Source organism: Camellia sinensis, chromosome 2 (assembly GCF_055761805.1).
Source record: "Camellia sinensis isolate YWXY chromosome 2, ASM5576180v1, whole genome shotgun sequence".
Classification (NCBI taxonomy): domain Eukaryota; kingdom Viridiplantae; phylum Streptophyta; class Magnoliopsida; order Ericales; family Theaceae; genus Camellia; species Camellia sinensis.
Window position 1 is genome coordinate 14,453,812 of NC_138962.1, and position 23,343 is coordinate 14,477,154.

The 23,343-nt window shown below is 35.2% G+C and overlaps 2 protein-coding genes across 3 annotated transcripts; both read left to right on the forward strand.

The window, feature by feature from the left end:
• Positions 1–9,123: 9,123 nt before the first annotated feature.
• On the forward strand, positions 9,124–12,455 carry LOC114293363 (putative serine/threonine-protein kinase PIX13). Its single transcript, XM_028237413.2, has 6 exons — positions 9,124–9,557; positions 9,954–10,282; positions 10,965–11,100; positions 11,226–11,368; positions 11,497–11,620; positions 11,749–12,455. The coding sequence occupies exons 1-6, from the start codon at positions 9,488–9,490 to the stop codon at positions 12,195–12,197; spliced, it is 1,251 nt and encodes a 416-aa protein (XP_028093214.1). The 5' UTR covers positions 9,124–9,487; the 3' UTR covers positions 12,198–12,455.
• A 2,553-nt stretch (positions 12,456–15,008) lies between these two features.
• On the forward strand, positions 15,009–21,143 carry LOC114293362 (putative galacturonosyltransferase 3). 2 transcript variants are annotated; one of them, XM_028237409.2, is made up of 9 exons: positions 15,009–15,201; positions 16,880–16,932; positions 17,059–17,119; positions 18,131–18,181; positions 18,261–18,398; positions 18,618–18,752; positions 18,841–19,175; positions 19,285–20,230; positions 20,753–21,143. In XM_028237409.2, the coding sequence occupies exons 1-9, from the start codon at positions 15,151–15,153 to the stop codon at positions 21,026–21,028; spliced, it is 2,046 nt and encodes a 681-aa protein (XP_028093210.2). In that variant the 5' UTR covers positions 15,009–15,150; the 3' UTR covers positions 21,029–21,143. The 2 variants fall into 2 exon arrangements, with proteins under 2 accessions (XP_028093210.2, XP_028093211.2); XM_028237410.2 differs by lacking the exon at positions 15,009–15,201 and adding an exon at positions 17,490–17,638.
• The last annotated feature ends 2,200 nt before the right edge of the window (positions 21,144–23,343 follow it).

Below are 23,343 nucleotides of genomic sequence, written 5' to 3' on the forward strand. Positions count from 1 at the left end.
ACCAACCATTAATGACTAGGTTAAAAAATGGAAAAAAATCTACAACATACATACATATAAAATATACCATAGCTAAAAACTATTAAAATTGATCATTATTATTATTTTTTAAATATGATAAACTCTTTATATATATAAACTTTATATATATATATATATATATATACATAATTGATGCATTGTTGATTTATTTATTTGGGTTGAGTGCTGAGTGGATGGACTTTGAATAGATAATCACAATCATTATACGCATTCACCCTTTAAAATATATGATATTTTTAACCTTTTACTCTTAAAGAAAATATTCATGTACTTTGTTTTTATCATTAAAAAAAAAACCATCATCATAATTTGAACAAAGTGAAAAGACTCTCCCTTCACTCTGATTTTAGTGTCTCTTTTGTTTTCCGGATGATTAATTTTTTTATTTTTGTTTTGTTCATCTCATATAAAAATTAGGTTTTGTTTGGTTGCGATCTCAAATCATGTTTCTGCACCTTGATTCAAGTATGGTGTTTGGTAAGAGTTTTGGAATCACGTTTCTAAAACTCTGCAGAGAGCTCTGTCTCAGCCGCGTTTTTTAGAATTTTTTTTTGAAAATTTTGTCTGACCGGTCGTCCGGCCGATCGTCTGGAATAGTGATTATTATTTTTTATATATATAGTTTTTTACAATTTATATGTTAATTTTAATATAATCGAAAAAAACATTTTCTGAAATTTTTAAAATTTTTTATGTACTTTAAAATAATTTTGAATTATATGTTTAGTTATGAGTTATAAATTTTTGTATCAAATATCAAATGTCACATCAACAATTTCCCACTCAAATCAAAACTCTTTTTAAAATTATTTTCAAAACTCTTTACCAAATAAATTTTCTACACTTAAATCATAATTCCAAACCCCACAAGTTGAAAATACAACTCATACTCTCAAATCATAATTACAAAACTCTACCAAACGTAACCTTAGTTTTTTAAGATTGGAATTGGATGGATTTAGAATAAATGCGAGTTTAAGATTAAGGCTCTTTTGAAAAGATAAAAAATAATAATAATAATTTATTGACTTATTAATTTATTTAAATTGTATCATAACTTTATTTTTTATATATATTTTTTCATAATAAATTCTCAAAATAAGCCTGAGTTGAAATTTGTAGGCTTTTTAAAGTTTTCTAAGCATTCAAATGAAAGGAACTTTACCGATAAGAGTTCTTTTCGGATAGAGGAGACAAAGTCACAATAAATAGACAAAAAAAAAAAAAGAGATCTTTTGGTGAAAATGAAGAATTGCGTGTAACAGAGAGAGAGAGAGAGAGAGAGAGAGAGAGATTGATTGTTGATTGTTTGTGGGGGGGATTGACTTGACTTTTATATACAACAAAATTACAACTACGCGGCTCTGTTTGACTAACAACACCAAACAACACCACCATTTCTTTCTTATATTTTTGGTTTGATTTATTATAAAACTTGAATTTTCTCTTATTTTCCTTCCGTGCAAGCGATGACTGACTTGGTCTCCCTTCATTACATTTCTATCAAACCAATCCTCCTATTTTTTTATATTTTTTAAATAATATCATAATTAATATTATAATAAATAATATTTAACATCACAATTATAACAAAAAATCACAAAAGGTCCCACATGTACCCAACTCATAGAATTTTCAATCTGTGTATATACGCACTCACCTCGTTTAGGGGATTGATTATTTTAGTAAATTATTTTAATTTTTGATTATTTTAATAGGTTAAAATTTTTATATTTAGAAAAATAATTTAATTTTTTTATAATTAGATATAATATTTGTGGGACAAAAAATAAAATAATTATAAATTTAATATGATATTGTGTCTTATTAACTATTTTAATTTAATTTGTTTTACGAAAATGATCGGTAGCTCGAATGTTTCAGGCTCGAATGGCTCAAAAGTTTAAATTTCGATCTCCTCTCGATCTCTTCCCCTCTCCGCCTTAGCAGTTCACTCTCGCCTCTCTCACCTCTCTCACTCTCAACAAACCTCATCCCTCTCCCCTCTCGATCTCTTCCCCTCTCCACCTTAGCAGTTCACTCTCGCCTCTCTTACCTCTCTCACTCTCAACAAACCTCATCCCACTTCCCTCTTTATCTCTTCACTCTCGCCTCTCTCACGAGACGGTGGACGAACGATGGCGGAGGCAGACGAACCACGACGGAGGACGACAAACCATGACAGCGGACGAATCTGAGGTAAACCTAAAATCGCAAAGTTAGGGTTCAATTTGGGACGAATCTGAGGTTTACATTTGGGTACAATTTTTGTAGAAAGTTAGGGTTTACGTTAGGCTTAAATTTGAGGTAAACCTGAATCTGGTTGGAGAAAATAATACCATGCAGATATTGTTTATGATTGGGTTCAATTTGGGACGAATCTGAGGTTTACATTTGGGTTCAATTTTTGTAGAAAGTTAGGGTTTACGTTAGGCTTAAATCTGAGGTAAACTTGAATCTGGTTGGGGAAAATAATACCATGCAGATATTGTTTATGCTCTATTCTTACTGCTTGATCACAACCCATATGCTTCAACTTGAGGACATAAATGCATTACTAAGACATAAACAAATGAAAAATTACAAAAAAGAAATCTCTCAGAGAAAAAACAGCTATAAGTCTCCACAGTCCTTACATATCATATCAAATGTTGCCAAAAAAAAGTAGAAGTGTACCTAAAATACGCTATGATCTCATATTCATCTCCATAATTATTAAATCCATCTATATCTATTAACTCTGTAACTTAGAAAATATTGACATTTGTATTCCTTTGAATAATATTAAACTAAATCAAGAAATTCCCCAATTAGCCTACAATAATGTTTAGCATTTTAAAATCAACCACTTGACTCAATGCAGAAAGAGGTTTCCAAAACTATTTCGAGTATTTCTATTCCATTCTGGATATTGACAATGACAGAAAATTCTTCCCTCAGTAAACATTGTCCTCAAGCAAGCATCATGTAGGATTTGGCTTTAATTTGTGATAGGTGTTGCTGAGTTGCAGCTGTGCTGCACAGCGTAGCGAATCATTTTGAATTTCCAAAGCCCTAAGACTGCAGGAAAGACGAAACATGAAAGGCCAAGAATCACCATTGAGTAACATAAAGAAGAGTTTGGCATCATAATCTGATTCTTATTTACAGGATTCCTAGTGTTTGTTTGCTTTCTTTTTTATTTACAGTAGAGTATAGTTGAATCATCATCTTCTACTAATAGGTAAAACAGCTTGAGAGATAAAAAAATAGGAAGAACGTCATCTTCTACTAATCGGTAGTTGAATATGTTGGTATTTTTTATGCAGATAAAAAAATGACTTCATCTTCTACTAATAATACGAACATGAGATTAAAGCCAAGGTTTTATAATTGTGGAAGAACAACTTCCATGCGTATTGTACAAACTAATGACAATGGAAATGCAGGACGTGTCTATTTTGTTTGCCCAAGAAAATATATAAGTACCTGTTATATGTGTTTGAATCTGTTACTTTTTACAAAGTTCATTTGTCCTTTATTGATTAACTGATTCTTGTCCATTGTAGACTACGAACAACTACTACAATTACTTCAAGTGGTTGACAGATGATGATGATGACGACGACATTACCTCCACAAGCCGTGCCAATGCTGGACCTCAGACAGATTCAAGAACAAAAGAAATTAATGATCTAAGGAGAAGGCTTGGTGAGCATGATAGAAGGCTTCAAAGGGTGGAGAAGATTTTGAAGGCAATGACTTATGTCATTGTATTTTGTGTATTTTTTGACTTTATCATGTAAATGAATCAGTTGTTACGTTTTCAAACAGACTTATGAATGTAATCAGTACTTCTTTTGTATTTTATTTTGTATGTTCTATTTTGTAATCAATACTGCCTACTATCTTTATTTGCTATTTTATTTTGTTTTGTATTTTGTATTTTCGAAGCATTGGATATGTTAGCCATGACATAAGGCTGAATAGTGATTTGGATATCAATTTTTACAGATTCTGAAATCTGTTGGCTTGAATGAGAACCAATGATAGACTAGTATAACATTATTGATAATGCTTTGAATGAGAAGTGTACACGCAGGTTGAAAGTCATGATATACAGGTTTAAAAAAATAGGTTTCTATTTGTTCAACAGGTTGAAAGTCAAGTTTCTATTTGTTGAAAGTCATGATATACAGGTTCAACAGGTTGAAAGTCATGAGAAATGTACACATTTGTTCAACAGGTTTCTATTTGCTGGGTCTGTTTTGGTCTTGAGATGAGATGCATACACACAGTTTGAACATAGGTACACACAGTCTGTTTTGGTCTTGAGATGAGATGCATACACACAGTTTGAACATAGGTACACAGAGTCTGTTTTGGTTTTGAGATGAGATGTATACACACAGTGTACACATCTTGAGATGAGATGAAGTGTAACTGTCTGTATTGTTTTGGGTCTGTTTGAACACAGTATTTATTGCCTTGAACACAGGTTTGTTGCCTTGAACACAGGTCTATTGTTTTGGGTCTGTTTGAACACAAGTTTGACTCATGACATACAGGTCTGTTGGCTTTAACAAATTGTAGGTTTGTTTGAATAGGTTTAGTCACATAGGTTTCACAAATTCACAGAGTCTAAGTGAGATGAATCTGTCTCCATGCTTTTGGGTCTGTTTGAACAGGTTTAGTCACACAGGTTTCACAAATTCAGAGCCTAACTGAGATGCATCTGTCTCCATGCTTTTGGGTCTGTTTGAACAGGTTTAGTCACACAGGTTTAGTCACATAGGTTTCACAAATTTACACAGGTTTCAATAATTTTACACAAATTCACACAGGTTTCAACTAATTCACATAGTCTAATTGAGATGCATCTGTCTCCATGTTTCTGGGTCTGTTTGAACAAATTCAGATAGGTCTGTTGCAACAGGTTTCAATCAGACAGGTTTGAACTAATTCACAGAAATTCACACAGGTTTTCACAAATTCACAGAGTCTAATTGAGATGCATCTAGGTCTGTTTGAACCTATGTAATGAACCTGTCCAGTTGAACCTGAACCTGTGTAACTGAACCTGTCCAGTTGAACCTGTGTAGTGAACAAAACAGACCAGCAACAAATTTTTTTGTTGCAACAACACAGTCTAGTAATTGAACATAGACATTGATCAAAGGAGATAAACAGACAGAAATTGATCAAAGGATACATTGAACAGTGTATTACATTGAAGAGAACCTGTTTACAAAGACATTGAACCTGTTTTCAAATACATTGAACCTGTTTGTCAAAGGAGACAAAAATAGTAGAACACAGACATTGAACCTGTTTATCTGTCTAATTGAACCAAACAAACCAAAAATAGTAGAATACAGACATTGAACAGTGTATTACATTAAAAATAAAATGGGCATTTGGATCCAATAGTGATGGTACTGTAGAACTTTGACTGCTTAGATTGTTGACCATTCCTGATGTGCTTTCAATATTGTCGGGCGTTCCCATCGTGCAAACCCGTGCCTATAAAAACGAAGTACATATTACAAAATGATTTTAAAAAATATTGACTAATACATTCATCATTACAAATGTGAACTCATATATTGAACACGTACCGGTACAGACATGTTGTCTTCTGTGCCCACCATAGAAGGAAAATAGCAAGCTTCATCGTGCGGCACCTTATGATTGTATAGTAAGACGATGTTATTAATAATTTGAAGCATTAACATAAAACCCAACTAGAAGCAAAGTGCAATATTTTAAGTCCATTCAACACATACCGGAACATACATACTATCTTGTGTACTAACCATAGAAGGAAAATAGTAAGCTTGATCTTCCGGCACCTATCATGAAATAATAACACAATTTAATTACTAATTGTAACCATTCAACTATGAATCCACAAAAAGGTTCCGAAACAACCTATGCCCCGAATTTTTACCTGTGCGGGAGTAGTCTTCTTGTTCTTTCTCTTCAACCGATTAACTATTTGATTAACCTTGCTAACCTTCTGCCTCGTACATGGACGCCCTCTTCGGCGAGCAACCAAAGGACTGAGTACCTTGCGAGTGTTGCTTGCTTTTGTAGTATTCAGACGTGGCGGACTTTTCGGCGAAGTATGAGAAGGTGGTACAATACTAGTAGAATGTGGTACAGTACTAATACATGGCACATTACTCGCAGTACCCGATTCAATAATTTTCACTCGATCCTTGATTTCCCTCAACCCAAGTTAAATCACTTTGTGTTTAACATCGTTATTGGTGGCAAGTTCTAGGATCTCATCTAACGTCTTGTGATATGAATCATGCAACTTTGGATTTATAGCAGCCCCGAAGTTAGTATATGTGGTTGGAATGCATGTATACCCTTGTTCCAAATCTTTTCTCCATCTCGAGACAATGTATTTATGTGGCACCTCATATATGAACCTCTCAATGAGCACACTAAGTGAATGGGCACACATAATACCTCTAAACTCAAACAACCGACACATACATTGGAGCTCACATTCAGTTGAATTGCAGTACACGATAAATTCTACTTTCTTCATACCCTCACCCAAAAGAATAGCCTCCCTCACATGATACGTACAAATTGATCCCTCATCTTTTGCAAGATTCGGACGACAGTACACTAAACGCTTCATTTCTACTTGAACTTCTTTAAATTTTGCATTTGTGTACGTTGCACGAAATTACTTCTCAAAATGATACACCGTTAGGCAATCATATAATTGGTTACGAGATTTGAAATCTGCTTTTGTCTCCTTTTCCACCTTACTTCTCAAGGCATTGTCATATTGCTCAACAAATTGTTTTAAGGTAGTCTTCGAGTTCACATATCCATCAAAAAATGTATTCATGCTCTCACTTCTACCGGTAGTTGACATGCCAGCCCAAAATATGTCTTTAACATAGGCAGGAATCCACCTATGTCACTCACGGTATAATACCCCTAACCACTCGTTATCATTCAAATTGAATTTTGTAACCATTGTAAGCCAATTTCCCTCAAATTCATCTTTCGTCAATGAATCATAAACAGCATTTTGCAAAGCAACCTTTATGCCTTTATATTGTGAATATCCTCTTAGTTTCTCCGAAATTTTCTTCATCGCATGCCATAAGCACCAACGATGTCGAGCCTGTGGGAAAACTATTTCTATGGCATTTTGCATAGCTCTACACTGGTCAGTTGTTATTGCTTTTGGAGGAGCATCGGACATGCAGCTTAACCATTCTTTAAATAGCCACACAAATGTCTCAGTGTTCTCATTAGATAACAACCCACATCCAAACAAGATTGACTGTCCATGGTGATTAACTCCTACAAACGGAGCAAATGGCATATCATACTTGTTTGTCAAATAGGTTGTGTCAAATGAGACAACATCCCCAAATGCTTTATAAGCCGTCCCACTCCTTGCATCTGCCCAAAACAAGTTTTGCATGCGACCATCTTCATCAAGGTCAGCTGCCGAATAAAAGTTCGAATTTTGTTGTTGCATTTTATGGAAATAAAGTGTAACTGATTCGGCGTCTCCTAGCCCAAGTCTTAATCTTCTAGCATTCTCAATATAATTCCTTGCATCTCGTTCATCAAACGTTAATGCTTCCTATCTCCCTGCTTCAACAACTATGGAATGAAAATTCCTCGCCACCCCAATCCCTGCTGCATCATTCACTTCTAGTCTTCTCTTGACCGGAGTACGAATCCTCTTATTCATTGCAAAAATGTCGTGAGTCTGTAGGAATTAAATCACGAGTGTGCTCAAGCACAACTGTGGTTAACTTATGTCTGCCATCGTTTTGTACACTAGCTCTGACCCCTTGCTTTACAATCAATTTTGGATGACAAAGATGGTTCCAAGGGATTGATTTCTGATCTTTTTGTTCTGAACCTCGCCCGAGTACATTCAATTCCAAAGTACTTCACTTCCCCATCACTTGTTAGATTTTGTGATCTAAAAGCTATAGCAAATCCACAGTGTTTCGCATATTGTGCATAAAATGCGTACACTTCTTGTTTTGAGTTAAAATACATCCCCTTCTTGGGTTCTTCAACTTCGCCAATTTCGTTAATATCAAGATTGTTATCCTGTTCTTCAACTTCCTCACTTCCATTCAATGAATTATTGTTTGAATCAATATCCATTGTAGCTTCAAAGTTAAATACAATAGACATTGTTAGCTACAATTTCAAAGCAAGTAGAATGAATTTTAATTTTAATTTGCATTTGAAACAAAGGGTCAACTAAGGACAACCATGCCATGGATTACCAACCACATCCCAATCTGCTAATTTTTTTACATTCATCTTACCTAAAATCTTATAACACTATTAATATCAACTCAGTGAGGAAATATGATTACTAATACTAATATCAGCTCAAAGTGCAAATTTTGATGTCAAAAAAATATGATTACTAATACATATGATGAAATTTGATGTCAAAAGACCAAAAAAAATTTGATGTCAAAAAAAATATATATTACTAATATACAGGAGAATGTCATGGTGCACCCAAATAGAAAGAAAGAAATCAATAAAGATTGGAAAATCAAAGAGAGAGAGAGAGAGAGAGAGAGAATTGAAGGCTTGTTACTTAATTAGTCTGATCAGCCATGGCAGTTCAGTTTAGTTTAGCTACCATCCATGGCAGCAACAATGACGGAGCAATGGAAAATGAATGGTACAAGGGAAAATAAAACGCCAAGAGGAAATACCTTATCCACAAATGTGAAGAGTCCGATTCACACACAAACCTTCTCCTCTCCTACTCCGATCAACACAGCAGCAGCAGCGACCACACGGCTCCGCTAGGTTACGACGACTCGGTGCTCAAAAACTTTCTCCTACTTCGTCCTCTCCCACTTCGTTTTTGTTTTGCTTTTCAAATCAAAACAAAACAGGGTTATCCCGCGTAGTAGACCAGCAAATTCCTTAATTCGAGCCACTCGCAAGCTGTGCCTTTCGAGCTACGTAGCGGGATCGTTTATTTTATTATAAATTTTAACCCAAAAAACAAGTTATAAACCCACTCCCCAAACAGGGCCAGTTGTTTGTTGTATATATAATCGTTATCGGGCAAAAATAGCAGAGTCGGACTACTCAGCAAGTTGAAAAGTACTGATTGAAAAGTACTGATTCATCACCCTTTCTTCCAATAGTTATTAGTCAAAATCCCATTTTTTCCTGCATCAAGAAAACAATATTAAAAGATAAAAAGAGAAGAAGAAGACGAAGGAGAGGACTTCCCAAAGCAGAGCTCTTGAAGATCGTTCATTCGTTCACCATCATCAAAAAAACCTCTTTCTACTTCTGATTGCTCTTTTCACTCTGGAGGAAGAAGTATATCCCCATCTCTGTTGAGATTTGCGATCTGAAAGAGAGACAGACACAAAAGAAGAAGAAGAAGATAGATAGAAAGTGAGGCTGTGAGAGGTTGGTTCATATGGGGATTTGTTGGGCTTCTCCTTCGGATAACCGAAGCCCTACCACCACTGGTCAGCTCAGTACTTCAGGTACTCCGTCAATCAAAAGCCCTGTCATCTTTTTTATTTTTTTTAGTTTCTGTTTATTTTTCATTTGCTCTGCTTTTTCACAACAGTTCTTCTTTATTTAGTGCACTATTCCATTAATTTGTTTAATTTCTTTTGTGGGTTTTGTTTGTTTTCCAAGAGTTTATTCATTTGCTGCTAAATTTCATTTGATTTCATTCTCCCCCCCTTCTTTTGGGTATAATTGGTGTTAAAAAAAAAAAGAAAAGAAGAAAAGAACTGTCGTTGACTTCAATTCTCGTAATCAAACCATGTAATTTTACTACATTTCATGATTTCTGCCAATTATTTGGCTGGGTTATAGTATTACATTTTTGATTGACTTGGTTGTTTTTGTGGGACTTTATTGCAATTTGACAGTAGGGATATCTCATACAACGACCACCACTACATCTTCAGATGGAAGCACCATCTCCGGGAACAGCCGGTTCTCGGTAGCGAGTGGCTCCGATGACGCATACCCGAATGGGCAGATCTTACCCACCCCCAATTTAAGGATCTTCAGTTTTTTAGAACTGAAGAATGCTACCAAAAGTTTCAGAACTGATACGGTGTTGGGAGAAGGAGGTTTTGGGAAAGTTTATAAGGGTTGGCTTGATGAGAGAGTGCCATCGAAGAGCAGTAGTGGAACGGTCGTGGCTGTCAAGAAGTTGAACTCTGAGAGCTTGCAAGGATTTCAGGAATGGCAGGTAACTCAACCTACACAAAATTAATACTTATGTGAGATTTCTCAGTATTTTCTAGCCTTTCAATAAATTAAATTCTTTGACTTTATCTGTTAGAGCTTGACACTTATGTGAGATTTCTCAGTTGTCTAAGCCTACAACTTTACTATTGGGTTGATTTAGGGTGAGTGCGATCAATGACGTAATAAGCAAGTTGTACTTGACACACCATCCAGCACACATTGACTGCTACTTTTGATTTCGATTGTGAAGACAAAGGTTTTCCCAAACCCTGCTTTTTGTTTCATTTAGAAACATTTAGCAATAGGAAAAGAAGAAAAGTACACAAAAAAATTATGAATTGTGAACATATAAGTCAAATCGCTTTTAGGTAGATGGTTGAGAGTTGTTCTGATGCAGTTTTCAGTGGGCTGCCCTGCCCAGTTCTGATCTGGTTTAACTGATCTAATAGTTAGTTATTTCTTGAGATTATGTACAAGATTTGTTCTGCATTCTTGGAAACATTAATTGTGTGATATTTTTTATCTTACTTTTGCCTTGAATGGTAGTTGATATTTGTAAATTCTTATATTAATCTTTCTTTTTATTTTTTGTTTGGGATAACTAGTTGTTTCACCAATTACTTTCATTGATTCAAATCCTTATGAACTCAGTCTGCTTATTTGTTTGTTCAATATTCATGCAGTCTGAGGTCAATTTCTTAGGAAGGCTTTCTCATCCTAACCTTGTTAAGCTATTGGGTTATTGTTGGGAAGATAAAGAGCTACTTCTTGTCTATGAGTTCATGCAAAAGGGCAGCTTGGAGAACCACCTTTTTGGAAGTAAGAGCTTATTCAAGTAATTATGTTAACATTACTGCAAGATGTGCAATCATTAGCAATGTGCAAACTGATTTTCTCTTTTACTCATTTGGCTTACCAGACAATTCGCGGCTTGATTTGTGCAGGGGGCTCTGCTGTTCAGCCACTTCCATGGGACATACGGCTTAAGATACTGATAGGAGCTGCTCGAGGCCTGGCATTTTTGCACACATCAGAAAAGCATGTAATTTATCGAGATTTCAAGGCTTCAAATATATTGCTCGATGGGGTAATTTTCCTGCAACCAATTATTAGATGAAAAATAGAGCAAAAAATGTTTTCTTATAGTAGAAGGTTTTAGGAAGGTAAAGCATAATATCTTGAACTTGGACTGACATACATATTTCTTTTTGGCAGTCCTACAATGCCAAGATATCCGACTTTGGTTTGGCAAAATTGGGTCCCTCGGAGAGTCAATCACATGTGACAACACGGGTTATGGGAACATATGGCTATGCTGCTCCAGAATATGTTGCCACAGGTAGTCCTCTGAGCCTTTTCAAGCATCAGACTCTTAAGGCCGAATGATTACCATAATCAAGCATAGGCACATGAACTAAACCCATCAAAATGGTGTGTCATTATACTAATATTATGCTTGTTAAACAGGGCATTTGTATGTGAAGAGCGACGTGTATGGTTTTGGTGTTGTATTGGTTGAGATGTTAACAGCCTTACGTGCAATTGATGCAAACCGTCCAAGTGGGCAACATAATCTTGGTGACTGGGTCAAACCATATTTAGCTGACAGAAGAAAGTTGAAAAACATAATGGACAGCCGGTTGGAAGGGAAATATCCTTCCAAAGCTGCACTGCAAATAGCTCAGCTCGCTCTAAAATGCCTTGGACCCGAACCCAAAACAAGGCCATCAATGAAAGAAGTTGTGGAGACTCTGGAACGTATAGATTCAAACAATGAAAAAACCAAGGAGCCTAGAATTAAGTCTGCACATCATACTGCTTATCAACGTGGCAAACAGCCTTTGCACCATCGATCTCAACATCACCTTAGGCAAGATGGAAATCAGTCCTATCAACTTCCACAACGAGCAGGGTAACTTCGCAGCTTTTAAATGCGTATGCGATTGTTTCTTATATCAAATGAGTCCCTATTCTTCTGTTAAGAGGCATCTTAAAAATTGTAACGAGTTTTGTTGTTCTATTGGTGAATTGTATGTAATGGATGAGTCTGTGAGGAGTCCAAATGTAATTATTTCTATTGGTTTGTTGACTTGTGCTTGATAATTACTATGGTAACACAAAATCATTACTTATACACCAGGATGATATTATTTGGTGTGGTATCATTTTTTATACACAACTTTTGCAGCTTTGAAGTGTGTACTTCTCCATTCTATTTTACTGCTTAAACATAGCTATAATAGGGCTTTTGTAATGCCCTTGATATACGTTTGCAGCTTTTCAAGTGAATTAAGATTTCAGAGGGTCTAACTTACTATATACCTTTCCATCCTCCCCTCTTACTTTATGCATTTTCCTCTTATCTTTCTCTCCCTTTTTTTTTCTGTTCAAATGTTCGGGGGTTCAATATCATCAATTAGCATTACATATTTAAAGATTCTCATAGTTTGGTTTCACTTTCCAATATCATTAGCTGGAATAAATTCTAGATGATAACCGTCGTCATGCACATAAATAGGTATATCATTATATTTATCTGCGACAAGTGGTGGAAGAAAGGCCATAGGAATCTAATAATTGCAAGATATGTTTTCACTCTGTTATGCCATATCTGTGGAATGGTTAGGCGTTTGTATATTGTGCCCAAGTAATGGCTTTGGAATATTCCCTCTACTATCTTCTTTTTAATGCATCTTCTATAATCCCAATATATACTCGAATAATGATGGAATCAACATTGCCACTGGCATGATGCACAGCATCTCACAAAAGTTTTTTATATCCACAGATTTATCTGAGATGTTAAAGTTTCATTGAATGAGTGAAATATGCCGCTTCTATACACCTTGATGCATTCCATGAAATTCAAACATCATCTTGAATGTTTCATGAAATGCTTTGGTCATTTGTTTCGCAGCCAATAGTGCATAAGTGATATGAGAACTAGAAGTTGTCAGCATTAGAAAAACACAATTTGGGTCACCATTCTTTCAGTTTGTACTCTGCTTCATTGGTAACTCGATCCTTCAAAGAAAACTTGCATTCGTCTAGGTTGAATTTCTCAGCTGTGATGAGCTTTTATTGTTGTCAAGCATTATATGTTGTTTGTTGTTGAATCAGCTAATAAGTTGGTTGAATCTTCCCATCTAACCACAGAGTGCACTACAGTTTATCGAGTTTGGTACACATATTGAGCTAATAATCTTCAACTAGAATTTTTCGTGACTAACAATTTTACTTTTTCCCTAGTGTTATCTTTTTGTTTGTAATTTTAGTTGGAAGAGAGCATAATGAACTGCTACGGAGTGAGTGTTTACTTCATTATAAATCTAAAGCTCTTGGAGTGAATCTGCCCGGGAGGAGGCAGCAGGGAGGGCTATGGTCTCCACTGCTAATAATTCAAAAGCTGTATTATTGTGTATCTGTTTTGCCTATTTTCCTACTGATGAGATTATGAATGGTTATTGAGCTTCTCATCGCTTTCAAGATTCCATTTAGACCCATCAATGTGTGTGCTCCAATCTATCTATAGTGATCTTTCTTGCTTGGCAAAAGTCTCTTGTTGACAATGTTAGAGACTTTAAGACATTGGAATTCAATTATGGTTTCATCGCAGTAGCGAAGAAAACTGCAGACAAGGTCAGGGTTGTTTGTTGTCTAACTCGTCACCAATAAGATCCAAAAAATTTAAAAATAAAACATTTAGTTCGGATTTAGTACAAAATTAATAAATGGAAAAATACAGAAGCAAAGCAAGCCATAAATAAAGCCATTTGAATCCGCAAGAGGAATAAAATGAAAATTTAATCAATAGTATTTACTGTAAGGAAAAATACTCCAAAGCAAACATATTACTAGTACTGCACATCAGGGAGTCCCACACGCAAATGAATGTTTGTTTTTACAAACATTTGAGAGTGAATATTACAAGTCTAGGAGAATGCGTTCAATATGACAAGAGTTCAACATGACAAGTGTTTAGGAATAGAACTTAGAGGTAGTAACATTTTTGTAGTGGCTGAGCCATCTATTTTTTTCAATTGTTTTTAAGTCATCTCGTGTAAACGAATTTAGAAAGTAATTTTTTATTGAAAACTTCCAAAAAAAAAAAAATGAATAGCCAAAATAAGTACAAAAAAGGTTCATTATTATTATTATTATTTTCCTTTTGTAATTTTTTTTTGAAATTAAAAAAAAAAAATCCAGTTGGTTTCGTCCGGTAAAATTTAGAAACATAAAAAAATTTTATTTTTTATTTTTAAAAAAATATTTACTAAAATCAAAAATAAACTGATAAAAAGACTAACAAAAAATTAAACTCCAGACACTCACTTAAAAAGTGGGGAGGGAGAAGTGTTAGCATGAAAAGCTTTTAATTGTAACACAAAAATATCAAGTTACATCCACTAAAAATAAAAATTTTATTATGATATTTACTATTAATGATAAAATTACAACAAAAAAATAATTGTTTTTTAAAAAAAAAAATGATTTTAAAAATTTTCTAAATGTTTTTTTATACATAAGTGTTACTAAAAATAAAAATAAACTGAAATAAGATCAACAAAGGCCTCCATTTTTGTAATGAAGTAATTTATTATAATTGCAAAAATAATATATATATATAGTTTTTAGTTTGTATGTTTGCCAGTTAAAAGAGCTTATTCACCTTGATCGTGATCTTGAGTCAGAGATATAAGAAAGTGCCTGCCTGCACTTGATCTAACTGTCGGAGGAGCAAAAGCGGTAAACGATCCAAACACAGAACAATAATACATAACAAAGCAATCATTCATTCATTTAGAGCGAGAGAGAGAGAGCGAGAGAGAGTAGATTATTTAATATTTGCGTCTCTTTCTCTCATCCGCGATGAAAATTCTTTGGACACATCTGCCAATAATTCTCTTCGTCATCTTCCTGGTATGCAGCATTCTTTTCAATTTCTTTCTCTTCTTTTGTGCTTACTCACTGTATTCGATCCTCTTCTTCTTGTTACTCATTACCACTTCCCTATTCCTTTTGCTTCTGTTGCGTTTGTCACTCATTCATCTCTTATGACTGTTATCTTTCATTACCACTTTTAGGGTTTTTGCCATACCAAGTTCAATCAATGCTGATGCTTCCCTTCATTATGTGATTGCTGCCACAAATTGTCTTATAAGATGTTTTAGGGTTAATTCAAGCCAATTGAAAAATGTGATCTCTATCATATGCTTAGAATATATGATGATTTATTTGTATATATACTGTGTGTGGAGTCACTTTTATTGTGTTTGGTTAGGCTAGGTTATGACATGGATTAGACAGGATTGATTACTTACTTTTGACCAAATGATCCATATCTATGGTGGGGATATGCAATACCATAGGCTAGTATTACATATCCTCTACTTTTGGAGGATATAATATATGGTCAGATTTCCTATCCGGTAATGCATCTAAAAATCTCAATAATAATAATAATAACTTGCGAACATGGATTACGTTTTCTACGTTGTGCTCTTTTTGGTTGTCTTTGGGAATATTTTCCCAATCAGTCCTATTAGGATATTGGGGTCATGCTCTTACTTCAATTAACTAGTGCAAAAAATAAAACCTATGTTACATGTACTCTTATAAATATATGATATACCCTTGTTGGATGCATAGTTGCATAAAACCAAATCAAACCAAGCCAAGCCTTAAGTCCCATCAAATGGGGTCGGTTGCATGAATCCTTCTTCTCCACTCGACTCTATCCAAGGCCATTTCGTTAGTCAAATTTAGAAGATTCATATCTCTATTTACCAACATTAGTCCACGTCAATCTAGGTTTACCCCTTCCACTGACACTACCATCAAATGGGATCGGATGCATAGTTGCATGTTCACTTATTAAACATATTTAGCAAATTTGAGTTTACCATAAACCCATGCATAAGATCTCCATATTATTTATAAAATGCTCTATGATATCTTGCGAACATCATTTTATCTTAGAAAATAAAATATGTATATGAAGAAATATGAATATGTTGCCATGTCCCCATATCTTTCAACATGGGAAATAAATAAATCGTATACTTGGATATATACTCACACCTGACAATTATATTGAGTCCGTGTAACATGGATAAAAACATGCACTAGAGAAGTGCACAAAACAAAGTAAAAAGAAGCAAGAGAAAAAAATAAAAATATAATATAAACCATTAGTCTTAGAGTTCCACCGAGGCTTTTTGGGGTCATCTTGTGCAAATACCTGCAGACAAATTTTACATTTTGCTCTTTTAAAATCTTCTTATAAGATATCCCTGAACTTTTTTTTTTATGGTTGCATATACATATACTTATTTTAAATATGTTAGTGTTTGCTTCACAAGCTAGAGTCAATTATGTCTTATTTCTAATAACTGTCGTTTGGTTTATATTTAGGCCTTTTCTTCAAGTACTTCACTTTTTAGTTTACTATTGGCAACTTGTTCCTTGTTCCACAATAGCATTGGAATTGAGCTATTCTTCTAGCATATTCTTATACATGAATATTTGTACTCTAGAAATATTTTGTAAGTTTGGGTTTCCAAGAGTAGTGTCTTATGTATCCTGTGCACCCATGCAGGTCATGATTCATGTTGCTCTTGCTGGAGCAGATTTATTAGATACACAAACAGTGTAAGATATCACAAGCATCTTTGTTGTTGATAGATGGATCTACTGGGTTTTGTGACTGTTTCACGAAATTGAAGATGTTCTTTTTAATAATTGTGTATCCTTACGCTTTATTTTTTTCCCTTCCAGGCAAAGAGATCTCAAAACATATTGGCCATTGTATGATTGTCCTCAATGTATTGGCATAAAGGTTTCATTCTCAACTTTCTTTATAGCATTTTCCATAGCTAATGTTATTGGCTAATACTTGAGTAATTATGATATATTGATAGTGTTATCATAACTGAAATCTTTTATTATATCATGTGCATCTTCCAACATTAAAGCAAGACTCTTGCAACCAATAGCAAAGTTGCATTTCTTTATTCTTGTGAGTGGTTGTTAGTGAGGTAGATTGTGGACAATAATGGTAGGCACTAAGATGCCACAAGACCATTGGAGGTGGAGGAGGTGTGAATTGAGGTGGTCTTAGATAGAGAGAATGAGTGACAATGGAGAGTCTTTGAGCTTACTTGGAGGTGGTGAATTTGGTTCTCATGTATATATATCCTTTTGTGAAGGTGGAGATTATCATTTTACAGGAGGGTTGGGACACATGAGGGCCAACTCACTCTTGCACGGTGTCCCATGGACATGTTGCTCATCCCCTTTGTCCAACTTCAGTAATGCTCAGTCCCTGGGCATCATATCAAGGAAATACAATGAGTAGGTATGATACAACTTATGAAGTATTATGTGCAAAGTTTTAAGTAACGGTAGTGGTTGCCATAACAGTAGTGATGGCAGCGTGATTTTGAAGTGTAATGATGGTTGTGTAAGTTAGTGGACATTGGAGTCATATTTCAAAATCATTTATATTGGGGTTACGGTGATTTGTTGTATTTTTGTATAATTAATAGATATGATGTACTATAGTATAGGTAGTTAATTTTATACTATTTATAAGTCGTGGTCAAGAAGAATTTACATACTTCCTTTTAATAATTATTTCTGATTATAAATGTAGCTAAAAAGACTAAAAATGCTTAAAACTTGTAAATATAGTCAATAAAGCATGTTTAGAGTAAAAAATAATTAAAACTGCTAAGTTAGGTTAGTTTTAGCATATATTTTTTCTTGTGCATTGTTTTTTAATTGACAAGTCGAATTTCACATGCACATTTTTGTCCTTGTTCATGTGTTCCAACTGATGGCTGGGCAGGGACAAGGTCACATGAAATCTGCTTCAGGTAGCAACCCACCAGATGAAAAGGTACTAAGCATATTCTGTTCAATTTGTGTTTGTCATTAGTGTAATGACTAATGGTGCTAATTTCACTTTATTTTTGCAGGATATTGATATTATTGTGACATACAGCGACACTTCTGGTTCTGTTCGAATCAGGACTGTGAAGTCTAGGGACCTATCAGCTTCCTGGGTCTGGAGAAGCCCCACTGATGAAAACATTGACCAGCCAAAAAGTTCCCAGGTAGTACCATCCACTTCAAGATTGAAATATTGTTCAGAAAAAACTGATATTAGTGGCTGAACATTTAGTTGCATCAAGTCAAACATTCTACGAGCTGTGAAAACCATATGTTATGATGACTGAAAGGTTCATATTGCTCTATGCCAATGTTCAACTAGTTGAACTCATAATTCCCAGGTTACTAACTGGAATTTATCTGCATTTATTTTGCACTATCAGACATTAGAAGAGTCATTTCAAGCTGATATGAGATTTGAAGATGATGCTGACCATTCTACTGATGAGCATCAGTCTGGAGGTGAAATGCCACAGCCACAAACATCTACTATAAACCCAGTGAAGCTCAAGCGTCTGGTAAAATTTCAAATGCTTCCAAGAACATTATGTACGGTTGAATGTGTTTATTGGTTGATTTGTATCATGACTGTTTCTCGCACTTCAGATGTTACGGCAGCGGAGGAGGGATCTCCGTACCGCAGAGCTAATTCGACAGGACAAAGAGATTGACAACCAGATGCAAGCAGCTGCTATTGAACGAGCTAAAGAGCTTGATACCACTGTCAAGGGGAAATACAGTATATGGAGAAAAGAATATGAAAACCCAAACTCTGATTCAACCTTGAAACTTATGCGTGATCAGATCATCATGGCAAAGCTTTACGCAAGCATTGCAAAAGCTAAGAATGAATCTGGTTTATGCGATTCCCTCATTAAACACTCCAGAACAAATCATTATGCCATTGGAGATGCAAGTTCTGATGCTGAGCTTCAGCCAAGGTATTGCCACTTTATTTTTTGATAAATATTGCTGCTATTCTTTGGGTTACCAAGCATACATGTCCTCTCTTGGTCCTAATGTGGACCTTTTCTTTCTCCTCTCATCCAGTGCACTTGATCAAGCAAAAGCAATGGGGCACATTCTATCTATAGCCAAGGACCAATTTTATGACTGCCTTATAGTCGCGAGGAAGTTAAGGGCCATGCTTCAATCCACAGAATTGAATGTAAATTTGCTGAGGAAAAAGAGTGCATTCTTAATTCAGCTTGCTGCAAAAGTAGTCCCTAAGCCCTTACACTGCCTGCCTCTACAGCTGACAACAGACTATTACCTTCAGAGTTATGAAAACAAGGGATTTCCCAACAAAGACAAACTTGAAGATACTTCTCTCTATCATTATGCTATCTTTTCTGATAATGTACTTGCAGCATCTGTTGTTGTCAATTCTACGGTGCTACATGCAAAGGAGCCTGAAAAGCATGTTTTCCATATTGTAACGGATAAATTGAATTTTGCAGCTATGAAAATGTGGTTTCTTGTCTACCCTCCTGCCGGTGCAGCAATCCAAGTTGAGAATGTTGATGATTTCACATGGCTCAATTCTTCTTACTGCCCTGTACTGCGTCAACTTGAATCTGCACGAATGAAAGAATATTATTTTAAGGCAAATCAAGCATCTTCCCTCTCTGTTGGCTCTGACAATCTCAAATATAGGAATCCAAAATATTTGTCCATGCTGAATCACCTTAGATTCTACCTTCCTGAAGTTTACCCAAAGCTGGATAAAATCCTGTTTTTGGATGATGATATTGTAGTTCAGAAGGATCTGACACCTCTCTGGTCTGTTAATCTTGAAGGGATGGTAAACGGTGCAGTAGAGACCTGCAAGGAAAGCTTTCATAGATTTGACAAGTATCTGAACTTCTCTAATCCGAAGATCTCTGATAATTTTGATGCAAATGCTTGCGGTTGGGCATTTGGCATGAATATTTTTGATTTGAAGGAGTGGAGGAAGCAAGACATTACGGGAATATATCATCGTTGGCAAAACATGGTAAGGAAACATATTAGTGTCCAATCTCCCTTTCTCCATGCATTCCCTGAACAGAGTGTTGTTGTGTGATATTTTTGATTGGGAGCGATACATACACGTGCACAGTTTTTTTATTTGTTTCCTTCATGCTTTGTTCTTTCCTAATCACATGCATGTGTTGAGAGTTTGTTGTTTTTAGTAGCCTATGTAAAGCAGTGCTGCTTCTCATCAAATCCCACAAATCCTTTTCCTCCCACCTAGAAGGAAAAATAGATTCTGATGTAACCCCCCTTTTCTAGAATGGAACAAAATATATTACCACTTTCTCATCACAACTGTAAAGATTCTGTTCCTTGTTCTAGATTTCTAGTGGTGCATACAACTTCTAAAGGAGGATATGTTCTTGTTTAAGTTCTGATCAAGAAAAGTATTTCAATTGCATTGTTGCGTCCACTTGCCCCCAAGAAACGCTATCTGTTTTCTTCTCTTCTATGTTAGACTTCAGTGATAATTTTCTGATTTGTGGGGATATTGGTTTTGCAGAATGAGGATAGAACCCTCTGGAAACTGGGCACATTGCCACCTGGGCTGATAACTTTCTATAAGCTGATGTATCCACTGGAGCGGAGCTGGCATGTGTTGGGACTAGGTTATGATCCTGCCCTTAATAAAACAGAAATAGAGAATGCTGCTGTCATCCATTACAACGGAAACAATAAACCATGGTTGGATCTGGCCATCTCCAAATACAAGTCATACTGGTCTAGATATGTAATGTTTGATAACTCTTATCTTCGAGCTTGCAACATTAATGAATAGAATAATGCCTTCATGGTCAGCTCTGTAAAGTTTACTTCTCTCTCTCATGTAGTCTTTATTTCCATCACTTCACAGAAAATTTAAATAAAAAGAAATTTTAAAGCTGTTGTTCTCAGAGAAGTTGTCATGTTCTCTTAACATGATAATTGTTAACATTCATGCAGTTTTGACTGCCAGAGTGCAGGATAGTGCAAGTTCTGTGTTTCATTACTACTTCTTTAGAGTGTTCCCATAAGTTTAGCAATTTTCTTCGGGGTGTTTATTTTATGGGGTTGGTTGTCCTGTTGACATGAAGATGCACTGTCAAATATTTATTAATGGTTTTCGGGCTATTGCTTCTGTTCAGAACTCTTTTTTAGGTATGTATGCTAAAATTGAAATGGAGATTGCACAAAAACTGCATGATGAAATGTCTGGAAGAGATTTGATTGCTTGGAGGGAGCGTGATGATTGGGGGCTATGTACTGCGAAGTGAGGAAGCTGAGGTTGCTTTCCAGTTCTTTTGGAGAGATGGTATGGTATCCAAGAATGAAATTGAAATGGATGGGCAAATAATGGTAAATGTTATTGAGGCCTGCATTCATCTTGGGAAAATAATTAGCATTGAAAGATTGGTCCATGGGTTTGTGATTGGTAGGGGTTTTGTTTTATGATTCAAATCTTTTGGATATATTGACATGTATTGGAAGTGCCATGATATGGAATCTGCCTCGAAAGCATTTAGGAGATGAATCCAACACACTTTATTTTTCATACCGAGATAAATTTTGATGTGTATTTATTTATAAAGGGGTGGAGTAAAAAAAATAATTCTATATTTTCTTTATCTTTTATTTATTTATTTTATATATCTATATTCCAAAACTTTTTTATTTTTTTTTGAGTTGGGGGGGGGGGGGGGGGGAGGATATTCCAAAACAAGTTCTTTATACTTTCGAGCAGTGGGATGCAAGTTGATAAAATTGATGAATTATTTCAATGGGTTTTATTTTTTTTTACATTTACTAGAGAGTACAAAAATCATTCAGATTTGTTACAATTATTATTAGTCTAAGGTCCCTCTCCTATTTTTTGTGATGGAAGAGATCCACAATATTATTTTGTGATGTCTAAGGTCCCTTAACCCTACACCCATATATCACAAAGAAAATTCACTTCCTTTTCCTCTTTCGTACGCAACAATTTCTTTTTCCCTCTCTCCGATTCACTGACCTAACCTCTGTGATTTACTGTTCACCGTTATATCAAATGCATAGAGACTGGAATTATAAGTATATTCAGTGTCTTCTTCACAAAGTTGCTTTGAAATGCAAGATTTGTAACACTACAAATATGAGATTTCTCTCAGATTAACGAGAAAGAGACTTGAAAACACTCGATGATGATGATGATTTGCATGTTCAAGTCCGTATTTGATTAGCAATGATCAAAACCAGAGTTTGGAACAAAGAGAGAGAGAGATGCTTTCATGGCCGATCAGAGAGGTCTGATGATATGCTGCAGAGATTCAGAACGCTCCAACACCCAAACGATGCCATTTTGTGGAGCAGAGATCTTCGGTATCACAACAGTCCAAAGCAAGAGTTGAAGATCAGGTCTCTCTCTCTCTATCTCCCTCTCTTTCGTGTTTCTTCTTTCCCTCTGTGATTTCAATTCCTTCAAAAGCTTAGCGAATAACTATCTAGGGCTCAAGGATCACAAGTTGTTTCCACAAGTTGAAGAGATGTTTCAGGACAGAGCGACAAATTCCTTTACAACTGTTTCACTTTTTTATTTCAAATTTCAAATCTTTATAGCTTCTTCACTCAAACCCAGAGAAAATTCAAATTTCTCTGGGTTCATTTTGACCAATTTTCTCTGGGTTTTCAAATTTCTCTGGATTCATTTTGACCAATTGAAGGCCGGTGAAGTCAGAGAAATTTGAAAATTTCTCTGGAGTGTTGAGTCTAGGAGAAGCAAGGAGGGCAGAGAAATTTAAAATTTCTCTGGAGATGTAATTTTGTGGAAAGGCAGAGAAATTTCTCTGGGAGAGTGGGAAGTATATAGAAAGCAGAGAAATTTGGAGAAGGGGGGGACAGAGAAATTTACAGTGGGAAATTTAGGGAAGGTCAGAGAATTTTTCAAAATTTCTCTATAAAGTCCAAAGAAATTCTTCCCAGAATTTCTCTGGACCAATTTTCTCTGTAACGTGAATTTTCTCTGGATCAACTTGAGGGACCTTAGACATTATTAAAATATTGAATGTCCTTTGTGTTATAAAATCTTAATACTAGAGACCTTAAAAAAAAAAACCTTTTTCTTATTCTTATAAGCTA